General features: G+C 36.6%; 1 protein-coding gene across 11 annotated transcripts in view; it reads right to left on the bottom strand.

Moving 5' to 3' along the window:
- Positions 1-26,337, bottom strand: part of trol (terribly reduced optic lobes) — a 1,731,230-nt gene that overhangs the window by 1,193,194 nt on the left and 511,699 nt on the right. For all 11 annotated transcript variants that reach the window (XM_090387691.1, XM_090387694.1, XM_090387699.1 and 8 more), the window contains one exon: positions 9,388-9,495. In XM_090387691.1, coding sequence (XP_090243817.1) covers positions 9,388-9,495 — 108 coding nt within the window. The remainder of the gene's footprint in view (positions 1-9,387; positions 9,496-26,337) is intronic.

Genomic DNA, 26,337 nt, shown 5'->3' with positions numbered 1-26,337 from the left:
AGCCAGGGTTTACTTCGCTTAATTGGGACAGGAGACCACAGCACTGGAGATTACCCTACGATTGTCTCCGACGGTACCACATAGTTCGGTTGAAATTTTGGAAGTCACAACCATAAAACAATTAGCGGTCACCTGTTTATTGGGCTTTTCTGTTAGTGAAATCTATCATAAATGCACCGTAAACTCGATCTTACTGAATTTGCGATAACACCGACAGCTGGAATTCTGTGGGTTATTATGGTGAAATGAGTTTACGCTTCCATTAAATCTTCAATCATATAAAAAAATTAATTTTCAGATCTTCTCTTCATTCCTATTTTAAAACTTTGTAACTCGTTACTCCATTCTAACTTGCACATATTGTGTTACTTGTAATTTGTGTGTGCCGTGTTCTTTGTTATTGATTGCTTATCTTTTTACTGTTTTAAATTTTAACCCCCACCCACAAATCTCAATGAATAGAAATGTCAACTAGTTAGTATGTACATATTACAGTACGTATTAATTATTCCGATTTTCACGTATCATTTAATTTTTTAATTGGTAAGGTAATAAAGTGTAAATTTGTGCTTAATATATATATATATATATATATATATATATAATTATTGTTAAAAAAGTAAAGAAAGTTAAAACGACAGTAACTGTAACTAATATGTAAATAATATTTATGAGTCAATGCAGTTGCAAGCAATCATGCAATGCACCCATAATGTCTATAATATTACGGATAATACAAAGAACCATTAGAATAAGCAAACAAATCCAACAATAATACCATCAGGGACCTAAGACAACGCAAAAAAAAAAAAATAAAAATAAATAATAATTATTATCGCTTTTTACCGACAATCTAGATGACGTCAACTGGGGCCAACCACCCAGAATGAAAGCAAAAAACGACAAGGTTCTCTGTTTCTGTGATGATCAATATGTGCTAAGTAATTTAAATCTAAACCAAATATAAACCAGTATAGGCCGAAAATAAATCGAATATAAATAAATCGAAAGATGATAATAAAATTTAGAAATATTAGAATCAAAGGCAAGAAATATAAGTAAAATATAAATGTAAGCATATATTAATCATCGTTGACCCGACAGAGAACGTAATTTAATGATTAAAATAAGATTAAATATATAATACATACTACATTTGACCGTATCTAGGACATAATGTAATAGTCGTCAAAATAATGTGGTGCCCCCTATGTGATGGATACGGTAAAAATAATTAAATTAAATTAACGCATAGAGAAACATGCAGATAGTAAGAAGAAAAACTAAAGGAGTAGGAATAATAGAACCTGAACTCCACAAAGGCGAAAAATAGTGGTATAGATAAGAAATAGTTTCTCCTACGTCCTCGGATTGCCCTAATAATTTCGGAGAAATAAAAATAAAGAGTCTAAGACAGTTTAAAGACATTACAAGATATAAGTTGTGGCTCAGGTATGCCCGGGATCGCAAACCCGTTCCTATAGTAGGACCCTGAGCTGAATTTGCATGTTATCTCAGCGTGAACTTAAGTAAATTTAAATAAATTTAACTATATATTAACTATATATTAAAAAAAAAAAAAAAATGATACACTGTAATTTGCAAGCCGGTGGGTACAAGTTTTCTACGCCGTAAGACACCAAGAATGCAAAGTGTATCCTATTTACATATATACATGGCACTAAATATAACGATTATACTGAAAATTATATTAAAACAATAGGTTCAGAAAACAAATTTTTGAAATTAATAATGTTTATCGCTTTCCTGAAATGATATTTCAGGTAAGCGATAAGGAAATTATTATTGATCAACCTGCCGTACAACACTGTTAAGCCCGCTGAACAATTTTTATTACTATTGCAGATATAAGCAATTCTTAGACATTGTGATAAAATTATATTAGCATGCACTGATTTTGATATATTAGATTTCCAATTTGTAAAGCTTACTACGTTAAAATTGAATGCATCTCTTTTATTATACAGGGTGTTTCAGTTAAACGTTTCAGAACTTCTAAGAGGGGTAGGGTACATCCTGACAACTCGAAATCATATAGCAATGTGGGGTCCGAAATGCTTTCCTGAAGCGGTGTTGTACACAGAAGCACCATAAAGAAAAGAGACCGTAAGTGAGAAATCGTTTTAATAATACATGAAAAGAAGCAAAAGGTACATGGATTAAAGTAAGTGTTCGAAGTTTCTTCCACGGGCTACAATGCACGCCTCACATCTCCGACGCATGGACATCCGAACATTCTGGAATACTCCAGGCGAATTTCTTCGGCAGCTACTGCGATTCTTGCAACCAGCTCCTCAGCATTGTCAACAGGGGTGTCATAAACTAGCGATTTCATATGACCCCAGAAATAAAAATCAAGACATGATAGGTCGGGTGACCGAGCAGGCCAACGCACGGGACCACCACGTCCGATCCACTGTTGACCAAATGTGACATCCAGGTAGTTACGAACATCGGGCAGGGGCTCCATCGTGTTGGAACCACATTGTCTGTTGCGTCGATGCAGAAATCTGTTCATCTCTCAAAAGTTGTGGCAATACTTGCTGCAGAAAGATCAAGTAGATAGGTCCGGTTAGACGACACGGTAACAGGTAAGGCCCGATGAGGTGATCTCCCATAATACCGGCCCATACATTGACTGAAAATCGAATCTGTGCTGCACGACATCGCACGACGACTTCTGTGTACAATACCGCTTCAGGAAAGCATTTCCGACCCCACATTGCTATATGATTTCGAGTTGTCAGGATGTACCCTACCCCTCTTAGAAGTTCTGAAACGTTTAACTGAAACACCCTGTATACGTTTACGTCTATATTATTATTATGCAATATTTCTATATGAAGATCCAGATAATTTGCTATAGTATCAGAACTATTAGTTTTTTCCAATACAAGTTCTACTGGATATAATTTACTGTAATCCTGGACAAAATGTGGACAATTAAAAACACATATATCATCTACGTATCTATATATAAGTAGGTTATCTTGGAATTCTCTTTCTGTATAATGTAGATAAAGGTTTGCGATTATGCTTGATGCTGGACTTCCCATAGGGGTGCCAGTCACTTGTAGGTATAACGATGTTCCGTCATATATATAATTATTAAAGATGCATAATTTTATTAGAGAATCCCAATAGGTTAAATCAACCTTTATAGCATTTTTATTTTCTAAATATAGTTTCTGGAGGACGACTTCTAAGTTATCAAGATTAATGCTCGTAAATAGACTGTTAAAGTCAAATGTTTGTATTTGATGAATATTGTTATTTTTTAGAGCATTTATAATAGGTAAGTTATTATTTATTATAATAGTTTTATGTAAGTTATTTAATATAATTTTAAGTAACTTTTCTAACATTTTTCCGGGAAATTTAGCATAACTATCTCTACATGTTATGAATCTAAAAGCAATTGGTGTTTTGTGAAATTTGGGTATGCCATATATAAATGGAAATTTTAGGTTATTATACTTTAAATTTAATTTTTTATGCAATGCAATTAATTTTTTGATTATTATATTATGGGAAGATGCTATCTGTTTATATGTATGGCTAGACTGTAGTTCATTTTTAATGACTTCTATATAATGATTTACATATGATTTTTGCATAATTACAAGCAGCTTTGTCAACGGGAGTAATCACAAAATGTTCATGTATATCTTTAAGCTGCCTATTTCTTAATTTGGTATTATATAGATTATCTTGTATGAATTTCAATTGATTATATTTGCTAGATATGATATTAAGCATTGTAAATAGCCACATGTGGTATGCTTCAACCGGTATGTTATGGTTGTATGCTGATCTTATGCAATATTTAAGTAAATCTAGATATAACAATTTTTTAAAATTAGATTTATTAATAGGCAAATTAGGTCGAAATTTAAAACCCAGTGATAAAATATCTCTAAGTTCAGGATATGGGATTATATCTAAATTGCCGGTTATAATGTGATTATGGTTAGGATCCACGTATCTATGAAATGAAGGTTTGTGGCAAACACATGTATCCTGTCCGATGTTAATATTGTGAAGGTTTGTAGCTATTGTTTTATAGTTACACGCTTTAAGACCAAATGGTCTAGAATATCTAAATCTGATATTAATACGTATGTAAGTTATTAATAGGCAGCAAGTCATTACGTAAATTAATAGTTTTATGTATATCTAAATCATCCATTAATTTATTTTGAAAGTATAAGATGAGGACAGAATTTTCCGGCTGCTTGCTAACATTCAAAATATGACATCTGAATTTGACAATGTCTGATATGATGTGCATAAGATGAGAAGATACAAAGACGTAATCATTGGTTTTTCTATTTAGTGCTTTGAGTACACTAAGTTTAATACTGAAAAGTGTGCTGTGTATTTTACTAATATTTATAGGATCCGTGTCCCACATTTTGAATAAATCTATGAAGTCTCCTAGATGTTCTCGGTTGCTATTATATGTGTTGGATTTACTATATTTCCTATTGCGATTATATTTACGAAGTTTGGCAATTTGAAACATTATAAACGCAAATATCTTTTAAATTATTCGTCAAATATTTTTGATTAAATTTATTATTTAGACCGTATGGATATAGTGTTTTATATTGTAACATGCTAATATCTTCTTGCAATAATCTATCATTTGTGTTATTAATTACGTTAAGTATTGAAATGAAAATATTACCAAAAGTATGTTTTTGGAAATGTCTGAATTCAATATCATGTTCCAAATTACCTGTTTTCTTGCTGGATTTGTTATTATAAGTTTTAATATCGGAACGATGAAGGTTCATTCTAATATTTAGTTTATTGCTAGCTTGACCAATATATTTAACATTGCAAGTACGACATGTGATCATATATATGACGTTATTCATTTTACAGAATATATGTGAATTCGTATTAATTGTAGCATGATTTGGATGCATATAGGGGCAAGTAAAACATAATTTGTTGTTACAAGGTTGAAATTTAAGAGATGGTGATCGGATATTAGTGCCAGAAGCATTATATGCTAAACTGCTCTGTAAAGTGTGTGATATTTGTGTATGTGTCGATGTATTAACATGGTTAGGATTACTATCCAGGACAATAATAGTATCCTCGGTCACTTATCCTACTCTGCCGATGTAGTATATTATTATTATTATATTTAAGTGACATAATAAGAGCAAAGTTAATATAAAATAAAGTAAAAGCAAAGTTAATATAATATAAAATAAAATCAAGATGCGCAATCATAAATCCATGAAGGTAAAATTAAGGATCGATGCAGTTAAGAAAATAGAAAAAGAAGAAAAAGCAATCTTAGGTAGTGTGTACTTAACCCAAGCAAAGCTTTTGTATATAATTATAATTATTGATAAAAAAGTAAAGAAAGTTAAAATGACAGTAACTGTAACTAATATGTAAATAATTATGAGTCAATGCAGTTGCAAGCAATCATGCAATGCACCCATAATCTCTATAATATTACGGATAATACAAAGAACCATTAGAATAAGCAAACAAATCCAACAATAATACCATCAGGGACCTAAGACAACGCAAAAAAAAAAAATAATAATAAATATCGCTTTTTACCAACAATCTAGATGACGTCAATTGGGGCCAACCACCCAGAATGATGGCAAAAAACGACAAGGTTCTCTGTTTCTGTGATGATCAATATGTGCTAAGTAATTTAAATCTAAACCAAATATAAACCAGTATAGGCCGAAAATAAACCAAATATAAATAAATCGAAAGATGATAAAATTTAGAAATATTAGAATCAAAGGCAAGAAATATAAGTAAAATATAAATGTAAGCATATATTAATCATCGTTAACCCGACAGAGAACGTTATTTAATGATTAAAATAAGATTAAATATATAATACATACTACATTTGACCGTATCTAGGACATAATGTAATAGTCGTCAAAATAATATGTGGTGCCCCCTATGTGATGGATACGGTAAAAAAAAATAACCGTATCCATAGGGGGCACCACATATTATTTTGACGACTATTACATTATGTCCTAGATACGGTCAAATGTAGTATGTATTATATATTTAATATTATTTTAATCATTAAATTACGTTCTCTGTCGGGTTAACGATGATTAATATATGCTTACATTTACATTTTACTTATATTTCTTGCCTTTGATTCTAATATTTCTAAATTTTATTATCATCTTTCGATTTATTTATATTCGATTTATTTTCGGCCTATATTGGTTTATATTTGCTTTAGATTTAAATTACTTAGCACATATTGATCATCACAGAAACAGAGAACCTTGTCGTTTTTTGCCTTCATTCTGGGTGGTAAGAAAATAGAAAAACTTTTTTTTTTTTGCGTTGTCTTAGGTCCCTGATGGTATTATTGTTGGATTTGTTTGCTTATTCTAATGGTTCTTTGTATTATCTGTAATATATATATATATATATATATATATATATATATATATCTTTCCTTTTATAGTCTTTTTTTTTTTTTTTATGTGAACCCCAAACACGAGAGGTATTAGAACCTATAGTACTTAGTAACGTGCTTGGGTTGGAGGTTGAGAAGGTGAAAGAAGATATTTCTTGACATTGGACATGAACTTCTGTAGATTGTAATTTTCAGGAAATACGTATGAAGGAAGGTTGTTCCAGAAAACCGCAGTTGAATGAATAAACAAGGAAGATGAAAAGTTGGTTCTGTGGGTTTGAAGTTGGACAGTAAATGGATGTTGGCTGGTGGCAGCACGTTTTCGGACTGTTTTGAAAGAGAGAGTGGGAATTATAGAAGCCAATTCAGAAGAACAGTGCCCATGGAAGTATCTGTAGAAGATGCATGCAGCAGAAACAGTACGTCTATGAGAAAGCAAGTGGAGAGACTGTTAGAGATGAATCATTAATTAACCTAACTGCCCTCCTCTGAATGGAATCAAGAAGCCTGAGAGAGATTTTGTAGTCTGTGGATAATATTCCTCCTATTTTTGCTAATTAGAATCGCTCTTTAATAGAATTAAAATTCAATTCACAAACATGATCACAATGACCGGCACTTACTGCACATTGTATAGTGAAGGGTACTTTACTATTGTGAGTTCGTCGTAACGTGATTTGTTTGTACAGTGAACCAATTGTAAAAAGAGGTGGGAAGGGGGGGTGGCATCTCCGTAGCCAGGTGGGAAGGAGCAGCAGTGCGTAGCACACGCTTCTTGATTAGACCGGAGTTCGAGCCCGTCACCACCAAATACAGAGGATGCGGAAAGGTCAAGGGAATGACCACCGCATATTCCCGGAACAATATGCCTTAGTTGCTAATGCTCCTAAAAACCAAACAAACAACAACAAACAAGGGGGGGTACATTGTATTTTTAACTATTTACATGAAACATCAGATAATTGGGGCAGCCGCTTAATCCGGCCAAAATGCACTAGTCCTGATGTGTCCCAAATAACCGGAATGGACTGTATTTGGATCTTAGAAAGGCTTTTGATACTGTTGCACATGGAAGACTGATTCACAAATTGGAGCAGTGTGGCATTGGAGAAAAATTTCTGCTATGATTAAAAGGATGGTTGAGTGGGAGAAGACTGAGTGGCAACCGATGGATACTGCTCTTCGTGGACTAATGTTATTAGTGGAGTCCTTCAGGGTTCAGTATTTATAAATGATATTGATGATGGTATATCAGGCTTAATGTTCAAGTTTGCAGACAATACGAAGGTTGGCAGAGTTGTTAATGACATTAATGACAGTATGCTGCTGCAACACGATCTAGAAAAGTTGAGCAGATGGGCTGAGAGGTGGCAAATGAAGTTTAACATTGACAAATGTAAAGTACTACATATGGGAAGCAGTGATCTCAGAGTAATGTTTCAACTCTGTGGTACCACACTGACAGTGGTGGAGAATGAAAAGCACCTGGGGGTAATTGTGCAGGCAGATATGAAGTTTTCTGAGCAGTACAGACAGTCTGCAGGAGTAGCTCATGGTGTCTTGTCAATTATATACAGGAATTTTTCTAGCAGGGATAAGGACATGATTATCCCATTGTATAAGGCAATGGTTAATCCACACCTTGAGTACTGTATACAGGTGTGGAGGCCTCATTTTAAGAAGGAGGTGTAGCTGTTGGAACAAGTACAGAGAAGGGCAACAAGATTAGTGAATGGAACAAAGGGTTGCTCTTATGAAGAAAGGCTTAAGTTTTGCAAATTACAGTGTCTGGAGACTAGGCACCTGCGGGGTGATCCCATTGAGGTGTATAAATCCTCGAATGGTTTGAGCGGTTTTTTTTTTTTTTTTTGAGCAATACACAAAGGAACCAGTTTTTTCCAGCTTCATCCATGTATCGTGGCCGTCAGGTCTAACCAGAGAGTACAGCACCATCATAATATCCAGGCCCGATGCGGGATTTGAACCAGTGACCTTTGGGATGGCAGGCAGGCATTTTACCCACCTGGCTAGCCTGGTTGGGTGGTTTGATTATGCACAATGCTGATAGGATTCTTCCTCTTGCTCAGACTAATTGCAGGATAGATGTGCAGAAGTTCGCCTTTAGCCAGCGGGTGGTTGAATGCTGGAACAAACTTCCATATATCATTGCAGAAGTTGATAGCTTAAACAGATTCAAGGCAGAACTGGACAAACATTTGGAGCAAGTGAATGGGTGAAATGAGAAGGGGGTGTGTTTTTTTTTGTTTTTTTTTTTTGGCTGATGCTATATAAGCTTGCTTTCTTGCATCATGTGCCCTTTCTTGACCCTAAAAAAGCTTGTATACATGCTTTTTTAGGTTCAAGGACAAAGAATGTTTTGATGTTGGGAATGTCATCAAGAATTCGCTGCTGTGTTTCTATTTGAAAAGTAATCTATGAAGCAGACTGATATTTTCTGCACATAACTGAAGTTGAATAGGGCAGCAGTCTCAAGAACCACGAAGACTTCTGCCCCTTATGTGTGGGGTTACCAATGCTGACCTTTTCTTGAAAAAGAAAAATAAATAAGTCATCTCGAAATAAAAAAATCCTGATATAAAAATATCACTTACTTGCTGTATAAAGTTTTATTCTAAAAGAGATTGCCATGGAGTGTCCAATATGTGTTTCTAGTTTATATCTGAAAAAGGGATAAGCTTATCAACATGTCCGTTCCCTCCCCATGTCAAATAGGAATGTGTTGTACTCTGTGGAGTAAATTAGTGTTTTTTGGGGGGAGGGGGTTCTGTCTGTAAGAATTCTGACATGCCATTTTGCTACTGCCCTTCCTTCCTCAGAATTATTTTTAGATTAAAACAAATTTTAAAAATTACTAGTGTTCCAGTAAATTAGTACAGTATAAAAAAATTTACACATTAGCAAAAAATACTTACCACAGCCACTCTCATCAGATCTGTCTCTGCAATCTGGAAAAGAATCACAGCGTTTACTTTCATCAATGCATGCACCATCTCCACACTGAAATTCGTTTCTTTGGCAACCTAGAACAAAGATAAATTATGAATTAGCAATTAAGAATTCAGATTATTATATTTTTTAAAATTATTTTTTTATATCAACAATAAGCATTGCAAAAGTAAAGTGTTTGTAATAGCAGTAGATTAAAATAGAGTAAATATAAAATGAACTCACATGGAAGGATTTCCACACTACAGATTAAGTATATGCATATACAAATATTTTCATTATTTTTTAAATGATATGGTTAAAAATGACATGCTCTTAATATTCATTCAAATTATAAAAAAATAACATGTATATATTTAAATGAAGTTTGAGTATAAACTTGGATGCAATTGTCAATGTACAGATTGCTTGTCTTATGAGAAATAAAAAAAAGTAAAAATAAAATAAGAGAAGAATAGCAAAAGTTAAAAAGGTAAAGACCTAAATATGTTATACACATTTGAAATGAAAATAATAATAAAATAAAGGTAATAGCTTAGCAATAAATTTAAAAAATATAGATACCAATAATGATGTTACAGTTGGAGGGAATTTATAAATTTAGTTTTTATAGTCAATACAAGGGTTAGGGAAGAATGCAAGGTGATATAAAAATGATTATTAATATAATTAAAAAAGATAGATTATCACTTCCAGCTTATTCAGCATTATCATGGCTGTAAATCCTCTTCTGCAGAGGTCTAAATCTGTGATAATTTAATTGGGGCAACATGGTGTTTTAAAACTCCATACCAATGAGGAAAAAAAAAAAAAAAAAAAAAAAGAGTGTCTGAATAATTATATATTTGCCAGAAAGTATGCTATGAATTAGAAATAAATTTTGGAGGGAAGTCCTAATGCTATATAAGCAATTGTAATAATTATTATATTAATTTGGATTAGCTGATTACATTCCAGTACTAAAATTGTACATAAGGGGGATAAAGACAAACAGAAGAAAATGGAAAGAAAACCAAGAAAGATGAAAGATTACAGCAGAATTTGCAAAATAAATATGATAGAACACAGAACTCTGCTAATATAGATGAATGGACATGCTGGGGGTCGTATGTAAAATACAGCCTCAAAATACAACACTGTGACACATGAAGAAATAAGTAGAATAGCGTTTAAAATTGTCTAAGTATATAGGTACCAGAATGCACATGTTTTTTTTTTTACCGGCAATTTTAGTGTCATGAACCAGGGTTAAACATGTTGCTGCTTCTGTTGCTAGCATACAAGGTGTGGCAATGAAGTTTGCAAACTGGTGCAATAAAAAAAACCAAAGTGAATGAGATTAAAAATGGTTTTATTTTTATTCAAAGTAATCACCACCTGAATGAATGCCATTAATACACCATTCTAAAAGTTTCTGAAAAGAGTCAGAGAAGGTATCCAAAGACATGGCATTCAATTCAGCAGTTAAGTTTTTCTTTATGTCTTCAACATACTGAAATCTTTCCTTTGAGAGCAGTTTTTGCCTTGGAAAAAAAAAAAAAAAAAAAGAGTTATAAATCTAGTGATACTAGATTGGGAGAGTAGGGTGGATGATTAATCTATACAATGCCAGAACGTCTTCACAAGTGCAGAATTGGCAGGGGCACTTTCATGCAACAAGAAACAGCAGCTTTCTCTCAAAATTGCAGCTTCACCCATTAAAATGCACTTCAGTAGCCTTTGAAGTATCTGTACATAAAATTCAGGATTGATTCCCTCCACTTCCAGTAGAAATTCCTTGGGAATCACACCCTGTTTGTCAAAAAAACATGATCAGCATCATCTTGACCTTTGACTTCTGTAAATGAAATTTTGGAACTTGGTGATGATTTGGAAGTCCGCTGCATGCTCTGATGATTCATCTCTGGGTCATACCAAAACAACACACTCATCTCGAGTGACAATACAGTCCAGGAAATTAGGATTGTCCTAACAAGTCTGAATGAAGTCTTCGCACAATGACACACTCTTCATTACTTCACAAATTTTGCCCTTCCTTTTCCTAAATCTTGATTCAGAATTTGATGAATCATCTCCTTATTCATATCCAGCTCATCCATCGTTCTGAAAGCCAAACAATCTCTTGCCACAATTTCTTCAACTTTTGAAACTATGATCTCATTTCAAAAGGTTGAATGATGCTAACTTTTTGGGTCATCATGAACATCTGCAAACCCATCTTTGATCTCCTTATACAATTAGCATAGGCACATGATGCAAGAAAGCAAGCTTATATAGCATCAAGCAAAAAAAAAAAAAAAAACCCTTATTTCGCCCATCCACTCTGTCCAAATGTTTGTCAATTTCTGCCTTGAATCTATTTAACCTATCAACTTCTACAACGACAGACAAGTTTGTTCCAGCAATCAACCACCTGCTGGCTGAAGTCAAACTTCCGCACATCTATCCTACGACCGTCTTCCCTCAATTTGAATTTATGCCTCTCAGGCAATTATTCTGAGCAAGAGGAAGAATCCCATCCACATTGAGCATGCTCAAACCATTCAAGGCTTTATACACCTCAATCAGATCACCTCACAGATGCCTAGTCTCCAGACACTGTAATTCGCAAAACTTTAGCCTTTCTTTGTAAGAGCAACCCTTTGTTCCATTCACTAATCTTGTTGCCCTTCTCGGTACTCATTCCAGCAGCTCTACATCATTCTTAAAATGATAATGAGACCTCCAGACCTGTACACAGTACTCAAGGTGTGGCCTGACCATTGCCTTATACAAGAGGATAATCACCTCCTTATCCCTGCTACAAAAAATTCCTGTAATATCATTGACAAGACACCATGAGCTACTCTTGCAGACCATCTGCACTGCTCAGAAAACTTCATATCTGCCTGCACAATTACCCCCAGGTGCTTTTCATTCTCCACCACTGTCAGTGTGGTACCACAGAGTTGAAACGTTACTCTGAGATCACTGCTTCCCATATGTAGTACTTTACATTTGTCAATGTTAAACTTCATTTGCCACCTCTCAGCCCATTTACTCAACTTTTCTAGATCCTGTTGCAGCAGCGTACTGTCATTAGTGTCATTAACAACCCTGCCAACCTTCACATTGTCTGCAAACATCGACATTAAGCGTGATATACCCATCATCAATATCATTTATAAATACAGAAAACAATGGACCCAACATTGAACCATGAGGAACTCCGCTAATAGCGTTAGTCGACGAAGAGCAGTATCCACTCTGTCTTCTCCCACTGAACCATCCCTTTATCCATAGCTGCAATTTGCCTACAATGCCACACTGCTCCAATTTGTTGTTGTTGTTATTTGGTTTTTAGGAGCATTAACAACTAAGGCCATATTGCTCCGGGATATGCGGTGGTCATTCCCTGACCTTTCCGCATCCTCCGTATTTGGTGGTGACGGGCTCGAACCCCGGTCTAATCAAGAAGCGTGTGCTATGCACTGCTGCCCCTTCCCACCTGGCTACGGAGGCCCCTGCTCCAATTTGTGCAGTAGTCTTCCATGCGCAACAGTATCAAAGGCCTTTCTAAGATCCAAATATATGATATCAAAGTTATTCTTTGCATCCAGTTCCTTTGTGACTACATCATAGTATCCAATCAAATTTGTCAGACAAGACTTTCCCTTAAGAAAACCATGCTGTGTCTGAATTATTGCTGCAGTCTTGTCTAGATGATCCTGCAATGCATCTTTAACCAGTGACTCCATTATTTTACCTGGAACAGAAGTTAAACTAACAGGTCTCTAATTACCTGTCTCTCCCTTTGATCCTCCTTTGTGGATTTGGGTCACATTTGCACATCTCCAGTCCATGGGTACCTCCCATGAGTCCAGGGAAGCTCTCATAATTATGGCTAAGGGTTTGCTTACTTCCTTTGCCGCCTCCTTTAATATAACTGGATAGATTCCATCCACCCCAAGTGCCTTTCTTATGTTTATCTTCAACAATTTCTCCTCCACTTTACTCTCAGTTATTACAAGATTATCTAGTTTACTGCCAGAGTTGAATACACCTCTGGCATTCCCCTACCTGAATAACTCCTCATGTGTGAATGTAGATGCAAAATATTCATTTAGTTTGTTAGCTACATGAGCAGGATCATCAACAGTTGAACCATCGATATCAAGTGGACCAATCTGATTCATCCCCTTCCTTCTAGAGTTTACATAAGTAAAGAACTCTTTGCTGTTTTTCTTTGCATCCTTTGCCAAAGATTTTTCCTAATCTGCTTTCGCCTGCCTAACCTCCTCTGTAACTTGTTTACAGACCAGCTTATATCTATCTTTTTTTTTTTTTTTTTTTTTTTGGTAGTTGTTGGCGCATCGCTTCTGTGGCCATAATGCACCTCCCAAGGTTTTTGCAGTACTTTGATCCAAGCCCGAGGCGGGATTCGAACCCGCGACCTTTGGGTTGCCAGGCAGGCACTTTACCCACCTGGCTAGCCCGGTCGGCCTTATATCTATCATAGGCTTCTGTGTCACATATTAATTTATATGTATCCCATGCATTTTTCTTCACTGTCACGTCTTATTAGTTCTTCTGACATCCATTTAGGCCTAAATCTTGAACAATATTTCTTTGTTGGTATGAAAAGCCTAATTCTTGGAATGCTTCCCATTCTGAATTTGCTGTTGTTAACATCATTAGTTGGTCCCACCGTTTAAAATTTAAATACTGTCTCAGATAACCGCAGTCACCTTTACAAAAGCAAAAACCCTTTCCTTTACCCTTTGATGATTGTTACCTCTGCGTAAATCCCACTTCAGCACACTGTGATCACTGCCACCTAGTGGTTCCTTTATCTGCAGATTCTTGATGCATGAAGAATCACTACTGATAATCAGATCAAGAGTATTACTCCCTCTAGTTACCTCCCAAGCATGCTCCTGTAGAAAATAATCATCCAATAAATCCACAAAAGCCTTGTTAGTGTGTGAGTGAGCAACCCACAAATTCCAGTCAATATCCGGGAAATTAAAATCCCCCCATTAAAAGACACTAATTTACTGGCCCACTATTTCTCTGCACAATTGCTCATTATACTCATCAAATTCATTAGGCCTATTACACACACCAGCTCATTTTTTTTTTTCCCAGTGCTTATGTCACACCAAACAGACTCAACACTGCATTGTCCACCCACATCAATTGGATGAACTTCTTAACTAACAGCATAACCCCTCCTCCCCTCCTGTCCCGTCTATCCTTTCTGTACATATTGTACTCCCCAAATTCCAGTTCTGCACTGCTTATGTCTGTGTGAAAACCATGTCTCTGATATCCCAACAATATCTGCCTTTGATATCTTCACTAGCACTTCAAGCTCATCGAATTTATTAACTATACTCCTAGCATTGGTGTACTTGCAAGTATACATGCAGCTGCTTCTACTCTTAGTTACTCTAACACAGCCCATGTATTTACTTGTTCCACCATGACTCCCAGCAGTCCTGGAAATTGCCATTGCCTTGCTTTCCAGGCTACTGCTCAATTGCATTTCAACAAAAGTGCAAAAATCACTTTTACCTCTGCCAGTGGCTACTGTTAATCTATTAGTCTGTGTATCCCTCAAGCCAGAAGTTTTCTGACCCACCTAATTCTGCCTTGATAGTATCAGCAAACATTCTTGCACCCTTTCTATTTAAGTGTATCCCATCCCTGTAGAAACAGTCTCTCCTGTTAACAAGCACAGACCAGGCTGAGAAAAATTCTACCCCTTGAGCCTTGCACAATCTCTCCAAGGCCAAATTGATCGACAAGGCTGTCATCATATACTCCCTCCTATTGTGTCTGGGCAGAATTGCAGACACTTTCAAATTCAACCCTAACTCATGGCTTTTTTTCAGCATTGTCTTGTACTTGTTAAGTAATTCTGTCAATCTCCTACTCTTAATATCGTTAGTGCCAACGTGTACAACAATATCATCCTTTGTTCCCTTAAAGGATGATATCTGCCCTACGTCATCAACCTTTGCCCCTCGCAGATATACCCTGGTCCTGTTCCATCTATCCTTTTTGCACAATATGTTCCTCGCTTCCCTGACAATAGTCACCTATAACAACTAGTTCCTTTCGGACCAGCGCGTTCTGCCTTGGGGGTTACCACTGTGTTGCGTGATGTTCAAGTCCAAGCTCTGGCATTGATGTGGGCAGCTGAGAGCTTGATAGGCCCCTCAATTTAAATCCTTCAAGGGCATCCACCCTGTCCTTCAAGCTCTCATAAGCCCATAATGCCGAGTTGGCACCTGATTTCTTGGCAATCCTTACATCATGCACACCCAAAGACATTCCCCTTGGCAATATCATGTCCCATTCCTGATTGCGCCACAAACATCAAACAAGCAGTGCATTTCAATAGACTGTGATTCAGAGGACAACCCCCCACCCTCAGTTCTCCCCTGAGCCACAGCACTTCCACTAGTTTGAGCCTTTTGCTTTGCTGCTCTGGTCTGAGTCATGATTTCTATTCAAGTTTAATAAAAATTTCAATTCAAAATATAACCCTAAACCCATATCCCACCCAATGCAGTTATAATACTATATATGTATTTCGGTATTGAATATTATCTTCGAGTTACATTATGACTTTCTTATTCCCTGTCAACTTATATGTATTAATTTATGATGTTACGTTTGTAATAATTAGGTCGCTATATTTATTTAGTTAAAAAAGTACAATTCAATTGACAATGAAATTTAATAAGATTAATACATTTTACTGATTAATTGATACTACTATACTCGCTATCTAGTTTTCCGTTAAACCTTACACTAGCACACATATCTTATAACAATGGCGGCACGTTACGAACAGTTAATCTACAGACATGAGGTATTATTTACTTTCCAAATCGCGCTATCTAAATTCAAAATAAACCACGAAGCTTGACTAGGTCTATAAGCTAGTTATAGAAAATAATTTAATCTAACAATTAAGTCAATAAAGCAGCCAAGTATAATTAAAAACTTTTCATTCACGGGAGCTGCAAAACCTGTCCACACGTGGATTTGATACCCTTACCGATACTAAGTAATAACCTACAAAATCTCTATCGAAATTCAATTTAAACTAAAGTACTGTTACTAGGAATATAAAGAAACTCTAAAAAATAAATTAATATGCCAATTTAATTATTAATATGCCATCAATAAAAAAATAAAAAACTTCTATATTTGCTGGAGCCGTAAAAATTTTGCCTGTTCACATGTACTCTCGCACCCACTCTCTCAATTCAACACATTGGTATAACTTGCTTAACATTTCTTCACCATAAACACTTAACATTCCATGTTTTTATTGCAGATTTTCCAAGTTTAAAGCAAAATTTAATATTCATTCTTGCTCCATTGCAAAACTGTGGTGCAGAACATTAATGCTACTAACAAAACTGGTTGTTATTTGTAATTTGTCAGCCTACAGGAAAATCTCTATACAGGATTGCAACAGCAATCAGTCCATAAACTTTACTGCCACACCACATACGCTGATGAGCCAAAACATTATGACCATCTACCTAATATGATGTTGGTCCTCCACATGTAGCAAAAAAAAAAAAAAAAAAAAAAAAACTTGTACCCGGCAAAGCATGGATGCTACAAGATTTCTAAATGTGTCTTGTGGTAACTGGTACCAATACGTAACCAGCAGATCCCTTAAGGACCATGGTTCAGATGCTGCAGATCAAAGTTGCTGTTCCAACACAAACCACAGATACTCGATGGGATTGATGTCTGGGGAATTTGGAGCCAGGGCAATACCTGGAAGTCTTCATGTTCTGCAAACCAGTCTCAAACAATCCAGGTGGTGTGGCATGGTGCATTATTCTGCTGAAAGACAGCACTGCCAGAGGGGAAGACCGCTGCCATGAAAGGGTGTACCTGGTCAGCAATGATGTTTAGGTAGGTAGTAGACGTCAGAGTGCCTGGCACATAGATGACTGGACCCTGGGTATCCCAGCAGAACATCACCCAAAGCATGACATCGCTGCCACTGGTTTGTTTTTGTCCAATGGTGCATCTAAGTGCCATCACTTCCCCATGTAAACGACACACACGCAACCGACCGTCCATATGGTGCAATAGAAAATGTGATTCATCAGAGCAGGCGACCTTCCATTCACTCAAGGTCCAGTTTCGATGCTTGCATTCCCATAGTAGGCACTTTTGCCAGTGAATCGTGCTTAGCATGGGCACTCTGAGAGGCCACGGACTACACAGCCACATTTTCAGCAGGGTTTGATGTACTGTGTGTTGTGACACATTACTCCCATCACCAGCATTCCAATTACTGGCAAGTTGCCACATTGCCCTTCTGTTGCCACGTGCCATCCAGGAGAGCCTTCACTCACCTTGGGCATCAATGACCCATGGTCGTCCAACATCTCACCGGTGGTGCGTGGGGTTCGGTAGGTACTAACCACAGCTGACTGAGCACCCCACAAGCTGTGCTATTTTGGATATGCTCTGACCCAGTCGTCTGGCCATTACAATTTGGCCTTTGTCAAACTCGCTTAAGTCTGCTGCCTTCCCCCCCACACGTAACCGACCGTCCATATGGTGCAATAGAAAATGTGATTCATCAGAGCAGGCGACCTTCCATTCACTCAAGGTCCAGTTTCGATGCTTGCGTTCCCATAGTAGGCACTTTTGCCAGTGAATCGTGCTTAGCATGGGCACTCTGAGAGGCCACGGACTACACAGCCACATTTTCAGCAGGGTTTGATGTACTGTGTGTTGTGACACATTACTCCCATCACCAGCATTCCAATTACTGGCAAGTTGCCACATTGCCCTTCTGTTGCCACGTGCCATCCAGGAGAGCCTTCACTCACCTTGGGCATCAATGACCCATGGTCGTCCAACATCTCACCGGTGGTGCGTGGGGTTCGGTAGGTACTAACCACAGCTGACTGAGCACCCCACAAGCTGTGCTATTTTGGATATGCTCTGACCCAGTCGTCTGGCCATTACAATTTGGCCTTTGTCAAACTCGCTTAAGTCTGCTGTCCCCCCCCCACACATCTTAAGATGTGAATAACATCACGTACACAAACGGTCTTCTGCACTCAGAACCTGAAACTATTGGCCATTGCTCAAGAGTTAAGGCAACCAATAGTTTGTTGCAGTTGTCTCTGGATAGCCCTAGTGTTATACGACTGGGAAGATATGTAAAGTCATTGATGTAGAGGGCAGAAAATTGGGAGAAAATTGTTCAGTAATGGATTTTAATGGAAAAAATGTGTAACACTTAAAACAGTCTTACACCACTCCCTCCTTTTGGTAAAACTGGTGAGGAGAGGGTAGATCTTACATGAACTTGGAAAAAAAAAAAAAAGCAACATGATAAAAAGTTTAATAAAAACAGGAAGGTGTAAGTGAGGTTATAACCCTTAAAGTGGAGTTATAAAGATCAGTGTTTTAAAATACTGAACTCTCCAAGTTCAGTATTTTAAAACACTTTTTAAAATGTTTAACACTTTTTCAACATTCCAATACACTTTTTCCACTTCAAAGGAGATGGACAACAGATACTTTTTTACGAAAGCATCTCAAATAGAGGTTTCCAGTCTAAGTGGTCCAAAGTAGACCTGTTTCTTTGAGAGTCACACTGAATGCTGGAGAGAAGGTCATGATTTTAGGTACCATATAAGATGATTGTTGACCATTCTCTTCAAGATTTTGCCCAAACAGCTTGTCAGAGCAACAGGACAGTAATCTTTGGAAATTTAGGATCCTTTCCTGGCTGAGCAAAAGGATAAACAGTTGCCTTGCAGCAAGTGTCCGGAAACTGCTTTTCAAGGAAGATTTTGTTGTACAGAATCTTCTGTGAAGAGCAGTATCTTCAACAGAATCTTCCTTGAAAGAAGAGCGGATGACCCATGGATTTGGGTGATAGGTGTTTAATATCATAATAGATATCATCTAGTCCAACAGATGACATAAGGATGAGAGCATTTTTTGGCTTGTGAATGGTAAATGGCCTATTATAAGAGTAAAACACTCTTTGATGTAAAATTAAGGGCTTGTTTCTTTATTTTGAATTTAAGGACCAGAAATTCTGGGGAATAAGATGTTTCAGAGATGCTTGAAAATATTTCCCCAAGAGCACTGGCTATTGCAGTTGAATACATACAAATGTTTGCTTTGCGGCTATCACTCCTTACAATTTGAGCTCTCAACAGATTTCTTCAGACACTTCAAGAAAATCTCATAGTCAGAAATCATAACATGAGATGAATTTAGTGTCTTGTGGAATGTTACCATAACTGGCATTGCCCCAATAGAGGTGATTTGGAGGTGCTATTCTGAGTGTTTATCACACTTGGAATCAATGAGGAGGATATCCACAGAATGCAACAATTTTACAGATTTAAGGGAACCTGTCAACCCTTCTGAATAAAGAATAACATTTTCCCTATAGATTTCTCTCCAGTGAAGTGCATTTTCAGGTATCTAGATTTTGGACCTGATAGTTTCAGTTCTGGATCTTTGTGTTGAAATGATGCTGTCTGTTTCACTGTCATTTTCTGGTAGAGACTGTGTAGGAACTTCAAAAGAAGTAAGACTATTAGGGTTCATAGTAAGTTTGATTTTGTTTCAGTGCCCAGACTCCTTACCCAGCACAGAGCCCAAGGTGATGCCCACTACCTGCCTAGACACCATACCTGCATCATTGCCAGCCTCAATTCTGTCCTTCAGACTACGAGGTTAGGGGCATGGCATCCAGATGGCTGACCCTTGCAGGCAAATGCAATAGCCAATTTATCCTCTGTGATCCATCCCAGGATCACCCTTCTTGTTGAAGGAGAGACTAAAGTGCTCTGTTGATCTGGGTTCCTCCACCACCAGAATCACCCTTTTCAAGTTTCCATGAACCACAGTGCTCAACAAACTGCTTGATTCCTATAGTGTTAGCCTGACACTGGATAGTTTTTTTTTTTTTTTTTTTTTGGGTTGCTACTGTATAAATTTGCTTACTTGCATCATATGCTACTAATTATACTAATTCATAAATTGAACGTTCATTGTTAAAAAAAGAAATCTTAAAGAGTAAGTATCAACTTACACAAAAAAATTAGGATTGTGTATGCATTACAAAATAGCAAAACAGTATATAACACAGCATGAAGGCCTCACTCACCTGACACCACTGCTAAACAATCAAAATATTACCCAACTGTGGACAGATGCTTTATAAAGTTAATGCTAAATGCCATTGGTCTGAAGTTAAATACAGATTAGCCTTCTATTCAACCTTGCATGGATGCATGTAACATTATCTCTATAAAGCATCAATCAGAGTTCAAATTCAAAGTTCAATCAGAGATTGAACTTTGAATTTTGGCCTGATGAAGCTGAACTTTAAATAGTTAAGTAAAAGTTCAGCAAATTTGAACTTTAATGTATACAGTTCAGATTATTTGAAATGCAATGGCATGATATTTACATGAACAAAGTGATAGCTTTAAAGTGCCACCAAGTGGTGGTGCTGCAATGGTTTAAGGAAGGATTCGGCTATAGTGTAGAAACACTAAGTATATTTGTATCCACATACAAGAAAGCAACTACTTGTGACCAGTGAATTTGGTGACTTGTAAATTTTGTATCAGGGAAATGGTTATATTTTTTGTAATAAAGATAGGTGAACCAGAACGAGGGTGTGTTTGGCAGGAGTAACAACTGATGATGATAGCAACTGATTGTCAGATTTTAAGGGACAGTAAAAAGAGCATTATTATTCATATGGGGACTAACGATATTAAATGAACACAACCTAACCATTCGAGGGATAAAATAAATACAAGACCAGGCTGAAGACATGATGCGAGTTAGGTCACGATGTGTACATGTCTGCAATTCTGCCCAGACACTATAGGTAGGATTATATGCTGAAAGTCTTGTGGATTAACTCAGAACTTGAAGGAATCTGCAGGTCTCTAGGGAGGAAATTATCAGCATGCTCCAGGGGTGCTTAAGGTAGTAAACTATCAAGAATACTTAGTCTTAACTGCATCTACAGTAATACCGGAATTCTCATCAATAAAATGGCTGAATTTGAACTCCTGGTTAGGACAAATAATGGTGATATAACAGGGGTAACAGAAATGTGGCACCATCCAGAATTTGGGGATGACAAGTTCCACTATGGTACATACAATGTATTTAGGAAAGATAAGGAAAATAGAAGGGGTGGTGGTGTCATGCTTCTTATCAAAAGTAGCCCGAGTGTGAAAAGAGCTTTGAGTTTGAAGCTACATCTGCCAGCATTGAATCTGTTTGTTTGTTTGTTTGTTTGTTTGTTATTTGGTTTTTAGGAGCATTAGCAACTAAGGCCATATTGCTCCGGGATATGCGGTGGTCATTCCCTAACCTTTCCGCATCCTCCGTATTTGGTGGTGACGGGCTCGAACCCCGGTCTAATCAAGAAGCGTGTGCTACGCACTGCTGCTCCTTCCCACCTGGCTACGGAGTCACCATTGAATCTGTGTGGTGTGAGTTAGAAGCAAAGGTATAGAGAGAGAGTTGGAGTAATCTATAGAGCAGAAGATTGTGAAGAGTATAATGAGTCTTTATATGCAGACGAAATGGGCAACTAAGCATAAATATCTTATTATGGGTGATTACAATCTGCCTCAGATTGATTGGAATAAGTGGGAGGGAAAACTCACCCTGAGGAAAAGTTTTTCTAAATAAACTAAATGATTACTATTTGTACCAGCATGTCAGAGATAATAATATTAGGAGTGAGAATATTCTTGAACTCATCATTACTTAAATTAAATGACATCACAGGGCTCAAAATACAGGAGCCATTGGCGGGTAGTGATCATGCAGTGATCACTACCTGCCAATGGCTCCTGATTTGGAAGATGAAGAAAGATGTTGCAGTAGTTAAAGGTAAAGGCAATGGTTTTAATTTCAGAAGAGGATTTTGATAGTTTAAGGCACTATGTGGCATCAATTAATTGGGTGGATTTCAGAGTGAAGGCAAATACACTTGAATTATGGAATACCTTTAAAGCAAAAAATCACAGAAGCAATGGAACACACCATTAAAAAAATATTGCAGGAGGAGGAAGCCAAAATAGATGAATGCAGAGCTGGCTGGTCAAATAGAACAGAAAAAGATAGCACATGATAGTTGCAGAGCAATGAAAAGTACTGAAGCTTACAACAGCTATAAATTTATTTGTGATAGTACCACAGACAACATTTATAGAGGCCAAGTCTGAGTATGAAACAACACTAGCTAAAAGCAAAGAATGGGGACAAGGAAGTTTATGTATGTGAGTGAATACGAGGAAGAAAAGAGTGAATCAGATTGGACCCTTGTGCACTGGGTGTGGGAAAGTCTTAGACAACCTAGGTGATGTTTCTAATAAATAGAACAGGTATTTTGCAGATGTCTTTACTGAAGAAAAAACCATTTATGCTGAAAAGAGGTTGTGAAAGTGAGGCTTGGTCATATAAAATTAGTGATTTTGAAATTAGTGACTATTTATTATGAATAACTTTTTAGCATAAAGGTAAGGCTCTTGGAGCTAATAGCATATACCCAGTAATTTTGAAGGAGTCCACCAGGGAGTCTATTGAACCACTTAAGTTAATTATGAGGCCTTATTTGGCCTCTGGAGAGATTCCTTTGGATTGGAGAAGTGCCAACATCACCAATACATAAAGGCAGTTCTAAGAGCAAAGTTGGCAACTACAGATTGGTTAGAGACCTCAGTAGTAGTGAAACTATTAGAAGTAATGATTACGAGTGCAATCCATGGCCAAAAAGAATACAACATGGTGTTAAGAGAAAATTATATTTAACTAACTTAGTAGGCTATTTTTACGTAGTTACTCATGAGCTGGATGTAGGGAACAATTTCAACATAGTTTACTTGGATTTTAACAAGGTATTCGACTCTGTCCCTTGTGAGAGGTCATTGTATAAACTGGAACACATTGGGATTACTTGAAAAATTGTAAGGTGGATTGCTAGCTGGGTGGCTGCAGGGCAGAAGGTAGAGGGTTGTGATTAATGGATATTTTTCAGATCGGTGTAAAGTCAGAAGTAGGGTCCCCAAGGATCACTTCTTGGACCATTGTTGTTTTTCTTAGACCACAGTTGACTACTTATCACATGCAGAAAATGTGTAGAATATTACAAAGACAATTTACAGGGATTGCAAATAATCAATGATATTAACTCGTGTGATCTAAGCCAAACAGTATTTAAAGTTATTGCAAAGCAATGTGCTTTTATTGGATATTAATTGATTTAAAATCTTATTGCTTGTTTTCTTTTGTGTCTATAATTTTGAGTAAAGTCTGACAGCATTGTTTCAAGGTCATCTTTTAAACAATGCTATTTTGATAAATTATTGTGTTCAGGTTTGTGTTCTTCCCCCCCCCCCCCCCCACCTTCGTAACATACCTCGTTCATAATAAATGTGCTATTTATCATGAAAATACTTATTTCCTCAGAAATTACTAATGCTGTACATATCACTTTTTCTCTGGTTCTGTCATTTTGAGATAGACATTACAGGAGCATTAAAGGCAGTAAACTGGAATTCGTGTTGAGTGGGGATTGGTTACTTTTGAAGAACATATGTTTTATGAATAGGTGCCCATAAAGGCAAGAATTCTTTAGGTGCTGGATACTTTAGTAATAATGCTCTTAAACTTAGGATGTAAGAAACAATGAACTGATCCTTAGGATCTATCTTCTTCTCTGTAGGATTTTGAAAGTTGTGGATAGTGTAGAATTCATCAACAATGATCTTGATGATGAATTTTATTGCATTCATTCTGACTATGATTGACGGTATCTAGTTCATGCTGTAGGGAATCAAAGTTGTGTATTACCAAGAGTCTCATTACAAAAGCTCCAAAAACTCTTATCTTTGAAAAGGGATTATAGGATGACTTTAAACAACAGATGCATCCTGTATCAGTGGGCTATCACTATACTATTCTATTGAAGCCATTTAGTCTACACATCAAAGTAGAGAGCCTACTTTGATGTGTGTTTTCTTCTAGTTGAATCTTTAGCCAATTTCACAGTGAAAATTACTGAGGCTATAGAAGAAATGGGTGGTCAAAGGACCAAACTGACAAAACAAGTTTGTCCATTTAATTATTTAGTGTTTTTGTGATAAGATATATTTTACTCACAAAAATTTACTATCAAATTACTTGATAAGTCTTTAGTAATATAGAGTACTTGATAAAACTTTTTTGTAATATACAATAATTGTGAAATACCAGTCCACACATTTATACACTCGATATATTTAGCAAAATGTTTTAAATGATACAACTCCAAAAAGATCTAAATGATTTATTTGTTTATCAGAAAAATGTCAACAGATTCATCACCAGTAAGTGTAAAGTTTTTCACCTGGGATTACAGCTATCCTAGGACAACTTATAAGTGATAGCAAACTGGAGGTAGAAGACTAAAAGGAATCGGGGGTAAATCAAAATATAAATTAAACACAGTACGTTAAACTATTAACATATCAGATTAACACTGTTTTACTATGTTCAAAAAATGCAGCTAACTGCAAATGATCATACTTATGAGGTCTAATTCCATCTGCATTCATTAAATGAACCACTAAGTAAACAAAAATATTAATAATAATAATAATAATAATAAAATTAGACATAATAATGAAACAAGACGAGAAAAAAAATCAAATTAAGAAGCAAGAGCCAATTCCTACCCAGGGAAGCACAGCAACATAAAATTAAAGTGCAACTGCTGCCAAGAATAATATAGGAAAGCATACCTATGCATCAGCTCACACACTATGAGAATAAAAAAAAAAAAACACGAGTTTCAGGGAACTACAAGAGACTAATTTTATTATGGTGGTATCTGCCACTGAATTTCCAAAGCTATGCATGGCTTGAATATTACCAGCTTGTTTGTTTGTTATTTGGTTTTTAGAAGCATTAGCAACTAAGGCCATATTGCTCCGGAGATATGCGGTGGTCATTCCCTGACCTTTCCGCATTCTGTGGTGACGGGCTCGAACCCCGGTCTAATCAAGAAGCGTGTGCTACGCACTGCTGCTCCTTCCCACCTGGCTACGGAGGCGCCCAATATTACCAGCAAACCAACCATAGATGTTAGCATTAGCAGAGGCATATGATGCAAGAGAGCAAGCTTATGCAGCATCAGCCAAAAAAAAAAAAAAAAAAAAAATCCCATTTCACCCCTCCATTAATTCCAAATGCCTGACCAGCTCAGCCTTAAATTTATTTAGGCTATCAACTTCCACAACAAGAGATGGAAGTCTGTTCCAACAATCAACTACCTGCTGGCTAAAGGCAAATTTCCACACATCTATTCTACAACTGTCTTTCCTCAATTTGAATCTATGCCCCCCCCTCAGGTTGTTAATGTGAGCAAGAATCTTCAGTATTCAGCCTGCTCAACACATTCAAGGCCTTATACACCTCAATCAATCAGATCACCTCACATTTGCCTACTCTCCAGGCACTGCAATTTGCAGAACTTAAGCCTTTCTTGGTAAGAGTACCCCTTTGTTCTCCTCACCAATCTTGTTGCCCTTCTTTGTATTCATTCTAGCAACTCTACATCATTCCTAAAATGAAGCCTCCAGACGTGTACACAGTACTCAAGGTGTGGTCTGACCATTTTCTTGTACAACAAGATAATCACCTCCCTGTCCCTGCTATCAAAATTCCTATATATATATAGTTGTTATAGTAAACGCAATAAGTACTATACAGCAGCTGAACATGTATATGAACACAACAATATACAGCTAACAGTAAACCATTACAGCCAAAAATAACATATAAGGACTACTAAAGCCAATGCTAGCCCACAAGGCCAAACCCTGAAAAAATACATATAA

The sequence above is a fragment of the Mastigoproctus giganteus genome, chromosome 13, assembly GCF_048544385.1.
Source record: "Mastigoproctus giganteus isolate SK-2022 chromosome 13, ASM4854438v1, whole genome shotgun sequence".
Lineage (NCBI taxonomy): Eukaryota > Metazoa > Arthropoda > Arachnida > Uropygi > Thelyphonidae > Mastigoproctus > Mastigoproctus giganteus.
Note: the sequence above shows the minus strand (reverse complement) of the source record. Positions and strands in the feature narration are given on the sequence as shown.